Source organism: Centroberyx gerrardi, chromosome 1, assembly GCF_048128805.1.
Source record: "Centroberyx gerrardi isolate f3 chromosome 1, fCenGer3.hap1.cur.20231027, whole genome shotgun sequence".
In the NCBI taxonomy this organism is placed as follows: domain Eukaryota; kingdom Metazoa; phylum Chordata; class Actinopteri; order Beryciformes; family Berycidae; genus Centroberyx; species Centroberyx gerrardi.
In genome coordinates, this window is record NC_135997.1 from 4,266,510 (window position 1) to 4,283,006 (window position 16,497).

The window sequence follows — 16,497 nt, forward strand, 5'->3', positions numbered from 1 at the left end:
GTATTTTTTTACCTAAGTATGTTTTTACTGAAGTACTGTACTTCACTGCATTTTAAATCACATCCATTACAGAGTATACATTTTGTAGCTCTCCATTAGCGTCAGAAATTAGACATAAACTGTCAAATTGTGGAGCCATTCACAGTGAACTGTCAGTCAGCAAAGTAGAGAAGAGTAATCTGTTTTTACTTTGTTTGTGCACTTTATTTTGTAAATTCTCTCTGTCCTCTCATCCTTTTAGAGTTGCATGGAAAAGATCACATGTAACAATGTTCTCTTTTCTAAAAAAATAACTCATTAAGGTTTATTCTAACATTTTAAATAAGCTACTTTTTACTTTAACTTAAGTAGATTTTTACACCAGTACGTCTACTTAAGTAAAATATCAGCAAAATGCTTCTACTTGAGTAGGACATTCTAGTACTCTTTCCACCACTGCAGGTGATATTTGATTTTCACATATAATAATAATACAGTGTATAACTTTGTCAGCCAGTCACTCAGCTGAGAAGTGGGCTGTCAACACGAGCTCTACTGAGCACCATGAGCATCACGTACGCAGGTGCAGGTTTTTCTTGTTAAGGCGAGGCACCACAGGTGAAAATGGTGATTTTGGCTGAATTGGTCAACTTTGAGATATTGTCATATTTTGCTTCTATAACAACTATAGTTTCATAAATTGTACAAAACTAATCAAATACAATTATAAAAAGATAATTAATTTTATTTTAACTTCTAGCAACTTAGTGACCATTTTCTCAAAATGATGTACTCCTTCTATCCAAAACACTTAACAACTTAAGTACCAAATTTTGCATGGTGTTTTTTAACAAAAATAGCTGGTAATTTACAGAAGCTTTCTTTAGTATCTTTTGTCATTTACTTTTTATGAACATGAAAAAATAGTTAAAAATTGTAAATTTCCATGACATACATAGTGTTTTGTAGATAATTCATCAAAAAAACTAAATTTGGACAAATCTTTCTTACAATTACTAACCATTTAGTAGTTTAGTCAGATTGAAGGAATCTGCACTCTGACAAAAAACTAATTTAAATTTACAAATTTTCCCACTATAATTGCTTTTTTAAGAAAATACTGTTCAATTATTTTGCCGTATTCACCTGTGGCGCCTCCCCTTAAACATTTTATTTAGTCATGTCAGTCAATTGTTGTTGTCTTTAAATGTCAACATAAAATGTATGTTATGTTGGGATATTTTTGTTGTAATTGAAAAGGAAAAGGATTATATGCTAAGATAAAGATATAGAGAGATCTATCATGTCTGTGAACAATTAAACTGTTTTTTATATTTTTCAAATATTCCTGTTGTGTCTGAGATTTTATAAAACAGCATGATACCCCAAAAGGACTGAAGGCTTTTATTGAGCCACTCATTCCTTTAGAGTCAAGTGGAATGTGTGTGATTTTTGTGAGAGATAAATGTGGATTTGTGAAGAAGAAAGTGAGGAAAGATTGTGGGAGGGAAAGGTCAAGATTCATTTTTCTACTTTAGGATAATGACAAATTACTGTCTGTTCCACTGACAATGAATGGGACACTGACTTTGTGAACTCTTAGAATGAAGGCTGAGCTTTTACATTTGAATGAAAAAAAAACTGCAATACTGCTATGAGTTCCAAACTAGTAAATATACCCTTATATGCAGGTGTTGTCAGGGAGTTACTTGGAGACTGGACCCAAGTGCAGAAACCAGCAGAGAGGGAACTTAGCTAAAGCAAAAGGTTTTAATCGATGAACTTAGGCAGTGTACAAAACAGGAAGTCCAAAAAGCAAAATCCGAAACAGGCTGGCAAACAAAGGAAGACAAAAACCAAACCTGGCCGGCAACAAGGCAAGAAGATATTCACATGGAACACAGGGAACACAGAAGACGAAGCAGGTAACTTGGGAAAACACAACAGACGAACTGACACCACTCCAGGGAAACACAGACTACTTAAACACACACACACTAACGGGAAAATGAGGAACAGCTGGCAGGAGGGAAAATTAGTCCAGGAGCTGATAGGAAGAAGGCAGGCTGGTGAAGGGGGAACATGGCAACAGGGCAAACGAGGGTGATGCAGGGCAGGTGTGGAGGGAAGGAGCACAGAAGGGAAGAAAGTCCAAGGGCATCTAGTGGCTGGCAGGAGGATGGCAGGACTGGGGAGTGAAAGGAGTGGTGACCAGGACACAGGGGCAGACAGGGGCAGACCATGACAGACCCAAGGGCTAGAGCTGAGAGGGGCAGATCATGGCAGGTGTGCCTTTTATATATTAAAAGTGAAGACCACTTCAATGCAATTCTCAGATTTAATGCTGAAATTTAATTCTTTCAACTTTCATCACAGCCTGCACAAACTGAAATGTCTGCATTCAAGCCTAACCACTGGCATTCTGATTGTTTGATACCAGCATGTGCCAAATCTTTGCAGATGTATGTGTATTAAGCATATATTAATCAGTGTTCTTCACTGAAACTTGTCTTTAGATGACAAAGAATGTCTACTAATAAGAAATGTCTATAAGCAAGATAACAAGAGTTGCCAGAAGTGCCACGGATTTCAGAAGAAATGTCTACTCATTCATTTATTCATCAGACTTGGGTTTGTGGTCTGGTGTAAACTCTACAATCCTCTTTAACTAAATGCTCATAATCCTCATAGAATCATTGTATCATCATAATGAAGACTAAATGTGGATGAATTTTCATTGTACCACTGAGACAGTTGAAGTGCAACAGACTTTAGGATCAGAGTTTAAAAGCTATTTAAAACATTACAAATTTAATATGCAAAGGTTTTAGGGTGACTTTGATGAAAAAAAACAAACATGCAATTTAATAAACTTTATAAATTACTTCATTATTTCCATTTCTGTCAGCCTGTCACATCCCTCTGTTCTCTGAATGAACCAAAGGAGTGGATCACTTTATCAGTCTTAGATTCCTTCTACTCTGAGATAGCAGCTACATAAGTTATATAACAACAACTAACTGTGGTTCCTGCAAATGCTATGTCACGTCTTCTACCTATTACCTACTGATCTACCCACGTTCCTTTTGAAAAGGCACCACATAAATAAAGACTACAAAATGGAGTATGAGCTAGATGCAAATTTGTATATGCATGTGCATTATTGCTAAATGTGAAAGTTTTTTCTTAAACATGCAGGTGAAATGGACCATAACGTGGCCTCACCCGGCCTTTGTCTAAATAATCACATGGTCAAGTTCCCACAGCTTTGCATGCGACAGGATATCAAATCACTGACAAGCTGGAAGACTTGATTCACACTGGTATGTGCCCAGTGCAGTTACTTCCTTGTAGATTTAGCATTGGATTTACTAACTGAGATTCATTTATTGTGAATGTGCATTCCGCACAGTACAAAGACAGTTTGTTCACCTGAAACGTTTCATTTAAATCTCTTTGTCCTGGATTTCATGACAAATTCCTACAATTAGTCCATTTAAGTGGAGCTCACTGTGTTCTTAATCAAGGCTAAACTTACGCACATGTTGCTCTGTTTGGTCTTGACCTCTTTAGTCTTGCTCTTGACTTGGACTTGGACTTAAATAGACTCACTTGACTTTAGTGCTCTTACCCGCCACACTCATCAGTTCCCTAGTACAATGGCAGAGCCCTGAACTAGGATTTGTTTTGTGTTTAAATTATTTTTGATTTTTGAATAGGATATTCTACTTTCATATCCCATCTCTGAATACAGATCCATTTTTATTTTTAATAAATCAATTTACCTTACTAACCTATAGTAGCTGTCAACTTCAAGAAAAACAGCCTTGTTTTTAGCTGTTTGACAATTTTTGACATGATCCAATGGGGTTTCAAAGGGTTTCATCAGCCCAAGAGGTCAGAGAATTTTCTCAACCTAAAGAGGACAATGTAATCCTTCAATTTATGTTAAAACATGAAACTCACCAATCACCTTATGAGGTTTTCAGGCGACGGCAGCACTATAAAACCAAAACCACTAGATCAACTGAAGGAAAGTATATAGGCCTGTCTCACAAAGCATGCGAGTTCAACATAGTCAGGTTATCTCTGTGATAACTGGCTTCACACAATGGCGATCCCACAGAACTGGTCTCACGAAGCTGGTTATCAACAGGCTCTGTCAACCCAGGAGTTTTCAATCCTACTGTGAGCATGTTCACACGAAAGGGGCGGGGTTTGTAACAAGTAGCCAATCATATGCAACATGGACAGACCCAGAGCAGCTGATTTAAGATAAAGGCCCGGTCACACTACGTGCCAAAGTGCACACATATTTACTTTGCCCCACATTCATCTCCATTGAAAGGCCCAAAGTGTGAAGGCCAAATACAAAACATAATTTCCGGTAAATAGTAAAGCAAAAAAGATGCAGCGTATAACTTGTAGTCTGTCATGAGGCAGGACTCAATTTATGCATGTAGAGATTTGATAGATGACAGTTTTAAGATAGAATTATTATTTTTTTTTTCACTTTTGCCTTTATTAGATCGGTCACAGTAGAACAAGACAGGAAAGACCGTGAGAGAGAGAGGGACGACATGATATGAGCCTACAGTCAACAAAAAGCCTGCTCACTCCCCTTTGACATCCTGCATAATTTTGTTGTGCTATGTTCTCTCAAAATACATTAATTTGGATGTTTTTCCTCTATCTAAAGAACAAAAAATAACATTTCATATAATATGTCACCTTTAGATTTTTATTTATGAGTTTTGATGTTGAGTTGTATTGACGGGGTTTTCAGCTGTTTGGTGCCTCTCCATCAGAATCCACAAACAATAATAAATTAATCAAACAATAAAAGCAATACACTCAAATAATTGTGGGATTATCTAAACATATGCTGCAGACAATTACAGACTGTAAAAGTGGGAAGTATGGGAAAAAATCGATTACTAACATTTGTGTTCTTCTCTCTACTATAATGAATAAATATGAGCAATACAAAAAATAAATATTGCTGCTGATAGTGATAGATAGTGTAAATGTGTAAGTAAACAGGCTTATTTCTGCCTGTCATTAAGGCACAGTGTTCATACTTTTAATTGAAACAATGCTGTGTGGTCACATTAAGTCACATTGAGTCACATTAAGTCACATTGAGTCACATTGAGTCACATTGAGTGGGTGGGAATGGGTGTCGTCCATTGTGTCAATCACTGTCCGGAATCAAATGAAAGAATTCCAGCACTAAACATGCAGCCTTCTGCAGTGCTTCTTACTATCTGTTAATTCATTAATTTCCCCCTGTACAGTTCTTTTTATTACTTCTCATTCATTTGAATGCAGTCATGTTGCGTTTTGTAAATGGAATTATTAAAAAAAAGCCAACAGGATCCTCCAGGATTTCTCCAGAGAGCTGATGAGGAGGCGGGCTTTTTATACATGTGGATCCAATACCCTGAACGTGTTAGCTGTGTAGCCTATAAGTTACCATGGCGATGCGATGTACCCCGCTGACTAGTGAGTCACCGTCGTGAGACAGAAAATCCAAAGTTAAGCCCAAAATTTGCTCATTAAACCATTAATGGAAAGACACATATGGTCACTACTGCGATGTTTTAACAAATAGGTCAGACTTTATTTATTTACTTATTTATTTATTTATATAATTCTTTAAAAACTGTGTGTGTGTGTGTGTGTGTGTGTGTGTTAGAGGCTTAGATGATTGGAATGTAGTCACTACAGAGCAAGCTCAATGACACTGCCACCAGTGAACCTGGACTAGACACTGTACTGTATTTGCTGTAACAAATTTTAGGTTGATGGAATCACTCATATTGTCAATTTTGCGGTAATTTGTAATCACAAAGGGTCCAAAACTGACATTAGAGTTAAATTTAGACACTTGAAAACACTTGATTTGGTTATTTTCACGTGTGGCCTACATGTGTGTTCTAGTATGCATCAAGGTGCATGCAACTCTAGGATATATATATATAGTGTTAACAGGTCTACTCTAATGTATGTCTTGTTAATTTCCTTCTGTATTACTTTTTAGTATGTCATTAATTTCCATTATCTGTACTATTCTTCAATCATTTATGCCAGTCCATGTGTAGGGGGGGTGAGGGCGAGGATGTGGGAGCATGAGACTGGGAACATGCTTGGGGGTGTGGGAATTGGCAGGCAGGTGTGAGTGCAGGTAATGTCTATTTAAATTGTGTTCTTTTTTCTGCTCGCCTGTTTCTGTCCAAATAATGTAAAACCCTCAATAAAAAGAGAATAAAAAATAAATAAATGAATAAAAAAAGAAAACACTTCAAAAACACTACAGTTTGCTATAGACTTTACTTTTTCTTTCAACTGACTACTGTTTTCCTCACCTTAGCTAAACACAGTGGATGAGCTCTGGGTATACTGCTGGCCTTTTGCACTTCCAGAAACATCACTGCGAAACGAAAGTATTCTGAATCAGACCGGTGAAACGAAGGTGAAAGTATAATCAGTCATGACCCTGCCAGTCCAGTTATTGCGACAAGAATCAACCCTTGGCACAGATTTTCCCAAGAGTCGGCCTTTTTGACAGCTACTGCCAACTTCTGCTCAACACCGACGAGCTTGTTCATCATAAAAATAGCACCTGTTACTGATGCTTGGCTTCCCTGTAAGAACGAAAGAAAAACAAACACAAAAAGAAACATACCCGTATCATGACTACAACACTTGAGCTATGAAGAGAGAATAAAAGACAGAAAGTAGAAAAGCCGGTCATAATTGGAAGGCGTGATATTATTATTAATACCATTTGACTGACCTCATCGCAGCAATACACAATTACCTAAGAAATAATATATTCATATTCATATTTCATTGAAGGTCCTAAGAAAGATGCCTACAAAAAAAAAAGGCCTACTATTATTTAAAGAAACAATTCAAGATGAGTTTGTTGTCTGGTCTAAATTCTGCAAGTATATATCATTAAATATCCATATATCAAATGTATATATTATATGCATCATAATGAAGGCTTAGATATGGGTGCTGTATTACAGGAGTGTTGAAACTTGAAGGTTTCTTTATGCATAGCAGTTCAGGAAATAATTCTCACATTGAAACTGAACATTCCACAGTTTGAGCGTTGCACCTTTGATAAGGAGTGTCAGGTAGTTTAATGTTTAGTGTTACATTCTCCTAGATTAAAGTTATGAACAACTGTTAGTTATCAGTTATATATATACAGTATATATACATACGCATATAGGAGTTTTCTCCTATTTAGTTTCTTTGAGTGACTGGATCAAATAGATCAGAATCTGCATCCTGTTATTAATTTTTTTCCCCATGCAGAAAGCAGCAGCTATGCTTTATCTTGAACTATGTGAAATCTATGTGAAATGGGAAATCACTATGTTTTGTGAGCAAGATTTCCTTGATTAGTTTGGCATTACATTACGTTACATTACATACGTTACATTGAATATTCTAGTAGTTTAGATTATTATTTAGGATTATTACTTATCCAGTAGAAGTGAAACAGAAACAAAGGAAACAATGGAGGAATAGAAAAAACCTTTGGCCAGACCTTCTTTTGTTTGGTATTCTGCCATAAAGTAATCTGATTTCTTTTGGGTTTTACCTTGTGCTAATAATGATCTTCTCATCACAAGTTGCTTGGGTCAAAGTTATTATCACTCTAACATTGTGGTTTTTAATGAATACATTACCTTGATACTTAAAAATTGGCAAACAGTCCTGCAAGCAGAAAGCTTGAATTAAAATGGAACAAAATTCAACATTTCCATAACAGAACACAGCGATCTACAGTGTTATGTGTTTGACGCCTTTCCCCATTCAATTCTTGCCCTACTGCTGCCACATTATTAAGAAAACTTGGGTGTTTGCATGAACTATTTTGTGTTTTCTGTTTTCTCCTCTTTGAATGCCATGGAGCCAGTTTGTCATTTATTTACACACAAGCCAGTCAAACTATATCAGTATAAAGCCGTCTTTTAAAATGAGTGTAGTGGGAACTGATGACAGCTTTTAATGGAAAATCACACTACATAGTTGGCCTGCTTTGATTGTGCTCAGGTTGCACCTTTCAAATACTTTGTATTCTTGCAATCAGAGCCATTTTTCCTTCATGCTGGCCTGTCATTTACTTGAATGACATTAGCTATTTGTTTCACACAAATTTGTCTGATAATGGAAGTACATGGCATGCCCTTGTGCTTTGCAAACAGGCTTTGCAAACAAGGCGTTTACAGTATGTAATGTATTTAATCATTTCATTCAGCGAAACCAGTTTTGCAGTCGGCCTATTATTACAAGACCTAGTATGCATACCGATGAACTTAGCGGACCATTCTTCAATCTGAGTTGTTTGGCAGGTCAGGTCGGAGTGTATATAAAGATGCTGCAGGTGGGGATGCGAGAGTCAGAGCGCCCTGGGACAGATGGTTGAGTTTCAGCCACCATGGCTTCTTCCACACTGGTGTTCCTGCTGCAGCTGCTCCTGCTCTCTCTGGCATCTGCATCGCACTACTTCGGGGCCACCATGACCTTTACTGCCAAAGGAAGAAACCCAAATGGAACATTTAGGGTGAGGGGACCCTAATGATATGAGCCATGTACTGCAGCTAGCATGTATCGTTCGTTCCACTTGCACTTATTGTGTGTCCTGGTGATGAAAACAATAATATACTTAGTGACAGTCAGGCTTGTAAATATGGTAACTAACTTGTGTCATTTTGTGGCCGTTTCTTCTTCTTCTTATAAAACTGTAGTGAATGATTGTGTGCTGTGGAGGAGACAACATATTTATTTATTTATTTATTTATTTTTTTGGAGGGTGAAGGTTAGAATAATCAGGACTAGTATGTTGTTGTTGTTGTTATAATATGCATTTATTATTATTATTATTATTATTGTTATTATTATTATTATTATTATCATTATTATTATTATTATTATTATTATTATCATTTTATTGTTTCTTACTTGGTTTTTATACTTATAATAATAACAATAACAATAATATAAAATGAGTTAAATTAACTTTTGGAATGGGAAGTCAAGTTGAGGTCTTGTCTTGAAGTTGTAGAGCACTGTTCAGATGAAATGTGTATGTTGTTTGGAGAGATGGAAACCAATATAGAAATTTCATATTATTTCATATTTCATTATTATTTCACATTATCTGTTGCATTTCACCAAGGCTGTGTTGATGAATATCTTCCTTTCTATAACAATGTAATTCTGTAGCCTGTAAAAATCCCTTTGCCACTGTCTTATTACACATGGTTGTAGTAATCAGTAATTATCCGGGTGCAATTAGTTTAGATGCTGCTTGCATGCTGACTGAAGCAAACTACTATATTTATGTGTTACTAATCATTCTGGTTAAAAAGCTAGAAGCTTAAGGTATTTTTGGTTCAGTATGTACAGCTAACCAGTCAGATCCCTTCTCTTCATTTGGGAACTAAACTATGCAACTTCTTCTTTCTTTGTGCCTCGCCAACAAAGAGCTTTAATAATATGCCCTCAGCTTCAAATCCCAGCCCCGTTAATGAGAAACAAATCAGAAGTTGTTGGAGGTACTAGGTTGTTTTTCTTTTACAAAGAATATTATAGAGGCTAAAGAAGTTTTCCTTTTTTTCCATTTATGCCATATTATATTGGTGCCCAACACCAGTTACAATTAATGTAATGCTGTTGCTAATTAATGCTAATCATCAAAAACAGACAGTAACACATCTGAATATTAGATCTGTTAAACTAGGCTAAAATTACAGTGCTATAACTGGAGGGTTTTTTTTTCTTTCTTTTTTTTTTTTAACCACAAAAATGTCCTCAGCTTCAGTAAACCAACCTTTTATGATTGCACATTTACATAACATAATCTTGTTCCACAGGTGGATTTTCGCAACAGGGGAACCTTTGATGGGTGTCAGTACAGCCACCGCTGGTATTGTTACAGCGGTGACTGTGGCTATCCAGTCAGAGTTCAGACAGGCAGAATTGACAGCAGCACCAACGCACCACAAACTAACAGGCAGTGGTGTGAAAGTGAAACAGTCACGACAAGACATGTCCCAAGTGACAAACCTTTTCAAATGAGGTAGGCTATTTTCCTCAAATCACATAATGATCATTGCTATTATTACTAACCTTTATATTATTATTATTATGATTATTAATAAACATATTATTATTATGAATAATAATAACATATTACAGTCTTAATAAAATAATAGTACAGTAAAATTGTAGTTTGCTGAGCACCATCCTCTTTTTCAGCAGACCTGCAACATTTTCATCCACATTTATATTTATTGTGATTCTGCCAATTGTAAAAGTAAGCAGTAGTGTTTAGATGCAGTATCTCAAGACTGTTGTATCCACACACCAGGGAAGCTAGCTGTTGTTGGATCCCAACAAGCAACTACATTGGATCTTGGAAACTACTGACTCAAGTGGATTTAGGAATAAGATCTGATACTGGCGAGCCAAACAGATCTCCAAAAGTTGCCATTCTACCTTTCCTGCGGTAAGTCCCCTACCATACAGTGGATGGACACAGTGGACACACTCCTCAAAGAAAGAATTATTTTGCCCGGAAAGACGCTTTTTTACCTGGAAATTGTTTGAAAAAACAAAACAAAACATTTTCTTTGTTGAGTGCTTGTCATGTGTTCTACCATGTTATGCCCTCTATCATACCATTATGTTACCTCTTGTATTACTACCTCCATTTGCTGTTTTGCATGTTTAACTACGCTTGCTTGCTTTTCATTCTGCTGATTTTATTCTTTTGCGTAAGGGACCCTTTGCAGACGTCTGGCACTAACTGTTACTCTTGTTAACGTATGCATTCAGAGTTCCTATGAACTGCCCACGGTCATACAACCTGATGTCCTTTGATCCCGATGATGACCAAGTTCGATGTCGATATGGAATAGCCGGTGGTACAGAGTGCAACAGTTGCCGCCAACCTGCAGGCTTTCACTTAGATCAGGTAGGTTGAAAAATCAATTTCCTAATACCTTGTACAACTAGTTTTTGCCTCAACTAACGCCAATATATTCACATTGTCAGGGCTCTTGCACATTGTACTACTCCAACTACAACCCCCCAAACACTGGCGTCTATGGATTTGAGTTGGTGGTGGAGGACTTCCCGCGTCGCCCCATCACGCTGGCCTACACGGACGGGTCTCGATCCAGCAGGTCTCCACTGACTGTAAGGAGAGGCAGGCGCTCACTGTATGGCACGACTGTCTCCTACCCCTGGTGGTGGGCTCACACCTCCACACCAGCACCATCTACCGCCAATAACAACTGGTGGTGGTGGCAGGGGCAGCACACCAGCACCCAAACTCCCATGACGACAAACCCTGAATGGTGGTGGTGGCATCAAACCAGTACTCCACCTTCAACAACTACAAACCCTGAATGGTGGTGGTGGCATCAAACCAGTAGCACATATCCAACAACCACCTATCCTCCAACAACTACAAACCCTCCTTGGTGGTGGGGGCATCGAACCAGTAGCACATATCCAACAACCACCACTCCTCCAACAACTACAAACCCTCCTTGGTGGTGGGGGCATCGAACCAGTAGCACATATCCAACAACCACCTCTCCTCCAACAACTACAAACCCTCCTTGGTGGTGGGGGCATCGAACCAGTAGCACATATCCAACAACCACCTCTCCTCCAACAACTACAAACCCTCCTTGGTGGTGGGGGCATCGAACCAGTAGCACATATCCAACAACCACCTCTCCTCCAACAACTACAAACCCTCCTTGGTGGTGGGGGCATCGAACCAGTAGCACATATCCAACAACCACCTCTCCTCCAACAACTACAAACCCTCCTTGGTGGTGGGGGCATCGAACCAGTAGCACATATCCAACAACCACCTCTCCTCCAACAACTACAAACCCTCCTTGGTGGTGGGGGCATCGAACCAGTAGCACATATCCAACAACCACCACTCCTCCAACAACTACAAACCCTCCTTGGTGGTGGGGGCATCGAACCAGTAGCACATATCCAACAACCACCTCTCCTCCAACAACTACCACGAACCCTTATTGGTGGCGAACCAGTACCACATCTCCCACAGCGACCAGGTGGTGGTGGTGGAATCACTCCACACCACCACCTGTCGGGTCCACCACTCCCGGCTGGTGGACCCAACAGAGCACAACTCCGTCCCCCTGGTGGTGGAATCAGCACACTACCACTCCTCGGTGGTGGCGGACCACCACTACGCCTCCCACAACCACAACCACAGCAACTACCACCACATCTGCTCCTTGGCGGCGGACGAGTACTACCACCACTCCCAGGCCAACTACAACCACCAGGCAGACGCCTAGCACCACAGGACCCCTGTATGCTGCCACTTCCCCCCTCAGTAAACTTCCTTTGCAATTCTCTGTTCTTGGTAAGCCAGCCAAAATGCTCCTCCTATACATTTGCATGGAATATATACACAAAATTGTAAAGGTAGATTATTGTTTTAATACTTAAAGTTTTACTTGTCCCCTCAATTGTCTATACATCTTTTAGTCTCATTAGGCTCATAGCTGTGGAACATATTGCACTTTGGCATTTAAATCAATCTTTATTTGAACTCTAGTTGATCCAGCTGCTCCCTCTTGCAATGAGGGAGAATACTTGCCTAAGTTCCTGCCCCCAACACCCTCAAATGGACAGCGCCTCCATGCTGAAGTCAACAGAGAATTGGAGATCAGAGTCAAAGCAGAAGCTCAACGCGCAACGTAAGGGAGAACAGGCATGACCAGTGTTAGCCTTGTGGCAGCAAAAAAAAATCCCCTAATTTCAGCAAGTACAATATAACCTCAGAAATCACTGTGACATTTCTGACTTGTTTGTTTTGTTTTCATACAGGCTGCATGATGTCATCATCAGCGGGCCCCTGAATATCACCAAGCACAGGACCACGCATGATGAGTTTGTCATTAGATGGACCCCTGTTGAAGATGACCTGGGAGATCATTTCTCCATTTGCTTTGTTGCTGAAGCAGTAAATGGGTGAGCCTCATGTTCATTCTTTTATAACAGCATTAGAAGTGAACAATGTTTGAATTTTGCCATATTGATAATCTAATATGCTCTATATTGCTGGAACAGTGTACCCAGTCCATCTCCAACTTATCACCATTACCGTCCCACAGTCTCTTCACAGTGAGTTACTTTCTTTTTCTATTTTTTGTGTTTTGCAAAATATCTCTCTTTGTACCCACAAGTTGGAGTGTATTGCTCATGTTTTGACTGAGCTTGAGAAAGAGGAAAAAAGAAAGTTGTAATGCACTAAGCAACCTATCAAGCTGCCCAGCAGTCTCTGACAGCAGTGATCAGGGTTAAGTATTGAAGAGGAGTTGTGACTAAATGCAGAATTTGTAGATGTAATCAACACTGACTCAGTGCATTCGAACTGTAAGTCAAACAAGAATAAAATATGCTTTTACAAAGATTTGTTAGAGTTAGATGTAAAATTCAGAGGCTGATTTCCTCACCTGCACCCTGAATTTTACTAATTAAATACTATTTAGAATTTAAACTGCCTCTTGTGAGAATAACCCATTCTGGTTGAACCTATACATTTATAAGGGATGAAAGAGGCTCCAGTTATAGGGGAGGAGCTTTTTAATGGCCCAGAAACAACTAAATCGATCTGAGTACAAGGGACAACAACAAACCAAATGGGGAATGAATAGATCAGATATTCATCCCTCCACCATATCTTTTGACCTATTGAGAAGATTAAAGTGAACATTTTACATAGGTTACCTTAAACATAGACTTTTGTCAGTGGAATTGTATTTAGGTTAGAAAACAAATCAGTAATAATAATTAATATTAACAATGACAAAAGCAATGGAATGTGTAAAAAGCATTACTCTCCTCAGTGAAAGTGTTAAATTAATCTTCAATGGTTTTCAGGTCTGGCATCTATCAGTCTGAGATGCGATGTGTTGTGGTGAAAGTTGGGCGGGCGAATGGTGAGTCTTATTGGTATCGTTATGCCAACATCTGTAGGCTGCTACAGTATATAACCAAAACTGAAAAGATATATGTGTTGGATTTTCACCAAATATATTTTTAGTGCTGTAGAGAGACTTTTTTTAAGGTGCAAAAAATGCTGTGTTGAGTTTTCAACATAATCTGGGGAGAAAATTATTAACAACAAAATCTCTTCCTCCAGTTGAAGCCAACGTGATCTGCAGTGAGTCCACAATGAGAGTAGAGGTGGACAAATCCTCATTCCCTAGACTTCATGAGGATAATCTACGGCTTAATGATCCCAGCAACACAGTCTGCAGCCTCCAGAGCCTCTCCAACAGCACTCACATCATCGCTAGCATCCCCCTCAATGCTTGTGGCACTCAGCTCGAGGTAAAGAACTCACTCCTGGATGCTAGTTGGTGGTATTTGTTTCATTAATTACTGTGCTCATCTGGTAATCATCAATTTGTCTAAATGACGCTGTGAGTTATAGAGTGAGTTATTGGTATTGCTTTTCAGTAGCAGTGCAAGGACTGAATAAATAACTTTTGACTCTGCAGGAAGATGATGAAAACCTAATCTTCAAGAATGAAATCACCACCGTGGACAATGTCAGAGACCTCATCACCAGGAAGCACCTGCTGGAAGTGCAGTTCTACTGCCAGTACCCCAAGCGGGGAAATGTGACACTGGGCTTCACTGCACACAGGTCAAATGTCACAGTGTGGGAGAAAGGCTTTGGTACTTTCATCTACGGGTTTGAGTTCTACCAAAGCAGCCGTTTCCAAACAATGATGGATCCCAATTCGTACCCCCTGGAGTTTGACGTAGGGGACCGGATTTACATGGAGTTAGAGGCCACATCTTCAGTCAATAACACCGAGCTGTTTGTGGAGTCCTGCAGAGCTGCACCATATGATAACCCCAACTACTGGCCAACCTACCCCATCATTGAAAATGGGTAAGTACACCACCTAGTGGCAATAGAGTAAAGAACAATTGAAAGATTTTTCTTTTTTTTTTATTACTTATGTGGCATTTCCACCTGAGAATTTATTCCCTTGTGCCCTAATAGCTCATAGATATGAGATGACCGTGTATTTATGTAAAAGTTTATAAAAAATAATGCTTTCAGTTGACAAACATACAGTTCAAACATACAGCATGCGAAGCTCCATTAACCGGCTGCAACTATTGAATATATTCAAATCCCTCAACAATTTCACATGTACTGTAGCTGTAAAGCTGTCGAATTTAACTGCTTTAAATAATTCCTCAGTATAACTTAGGCACACACACACACACACACACACACACACACACACACACAAACATACACAAACACAAATGCACACATGCAAGCACACTGTTCAAAACAATAAAACCCCAAACTTCTGCTCCTCAGTCTCATCCAATGTCAGGCATGGAGTTACAATGACAGTGTTTCTCTTGTCTGTATACTGTGTTTTGCCAGGTGTAAAGTAGACCAGACTGTTCAGATCTATTCAAGGAGGCACCAGGGACAATTCCGGTTCAGCATGGAGGCGTTCAAGTTCATCGGACAGCATGACCAGGTGAGGAGCAAACTATTTAGCTGGAGAGGAGCCAGTTACTGCAAAGAGCTAGTGCCGAATATGTCCTGTGGTATCTATAAATGCTTAAATGAATAATAGCATTGTATAATTTCATGATTTTTTAAATTTAATTTCAAAACTAATATGTATCACGTGATACTGATGTAACCGAGGTTTGGTTGGATTGATGAAGAGCAGAAGAGGAGAAAAGTGGAGCGGAGGGTCCGACTACAACGCTGCTGTTTGCCCACTGGGAGTGACAGTTTAAGTCTGCTGATGTAATGACAGATTATCGCGTTGTGTTCAGGTGTACATCAGCTGTTCGGTGATCATGTGTGAAGCTGGCAACCGCAACACCCGGTGCTCCCAGGGATGCATCGACTCCACGTCTCCTCCGTCTCACGGTAGCCATCATCGTCGCAAGAGAGCGGCCGTCATCCAGACTGCGAGGCACTTGGTTTCCCAGGGCCCCCTGCGCTTGAGAAGATCATCTGAGAGCACAGGTAACGCTGGACCTTTTCTCCGGTCTATCATGAATTAAAAACAGGACATGTTGTTTGAAACTCTTGGTGGGCTCGCAGACCTCTGACAAGGCCAGATTGAAACTGTGTTTCTCTTTCCTCCAGTGACCAACCTGAACCTGAACCTGAACCTGAACCTGGTGTTCATCGCCGGATGTCTTCTAGCAGCCGTTGGAATGATCTGTGCAGCGGCCGTTTACAAAGCCAAAACGTCAAGGGTCAAATACCAACCTTTACCAACATTTGAAACTTAAGACAGCTGTGTGTGCAGTATATCAAATTTTGCATTGCTGAAGTTTGACTATAGTTTGATTCTTTTCTATCAGTAACTGGGGATTCAAGTGTGTGAACAGCTGTAGATAGCATATTTACCTGAGTGATTTTCTATGTAT

The 16,497-nt window shown here is 39.3% G+C and overlaps 1 protein-coding gene across 1 annotated transcript; it reads left to right on the forward strand.

Annotated features, from left to right (window-relative positions):
• Positions 1 to 8,380: 8,380 nt before the first annotated feature.
• On the forward strand, positions 8,381 to 16,497 carry LOC139923261 (uncharacterized). The gene is made up of 14 exons (XM_078283901.1): positions 8,381 to 8,566; positions 9,879 to 10,084; positions 10,376 to 10,513; positions 10,843 to 10,981; positions 11,062 to 11,495; positions 11,946 to 12,424; positions 12,620 to 12,761; positions 12,892 to 13,035; positions 13,948 to 14,006; positions 14,210 to 14,400; positions 14,571 to 14,971; positions 15,485 to 15,584; positions 15,892 to 16,087; positions 16,211 to 16,497. The coding sequence occupies exons 1-14, from the start codon at positions 8,441 to 8,443 to the stop codon at positions 16,357 to 16,359; spliced, it is 2,904 nt and encodes a 967-aa protein (XP_078140027.1). The 5' UTR covers positions 8,381 to 8,440; the 3' UTR covers positions 16,360 to 16,497.

What these genes read in the sequence shown, in the direction of transcription:
- LOC139923261 (XM_078283901.1), top strand. Translation starts at nt 8,441, where the DNA reads ATGGCTTCTTCCACACTGGTGTTCCTGCTGCAGCTGCTCCTGCTCTCT. An exon ending in GACAAACCTTTTCAAATGAG is followed by an intron (nt 10,085 to 10,375) that starts GTAGGCTATTTT and finishes TCCACACACCAG; the next exon opens with GGAAGCTAGCTGTTGTTGGA. An exon ending in GTTGCTGAAGCAGTAAATGG is followed by an intron (nt 13,036 to 13,947) that starts GTGAGCCTCATG and finishes AATGGTTTTCAG; the next exon opens with GTCTGGCATCTATCAGTCTG.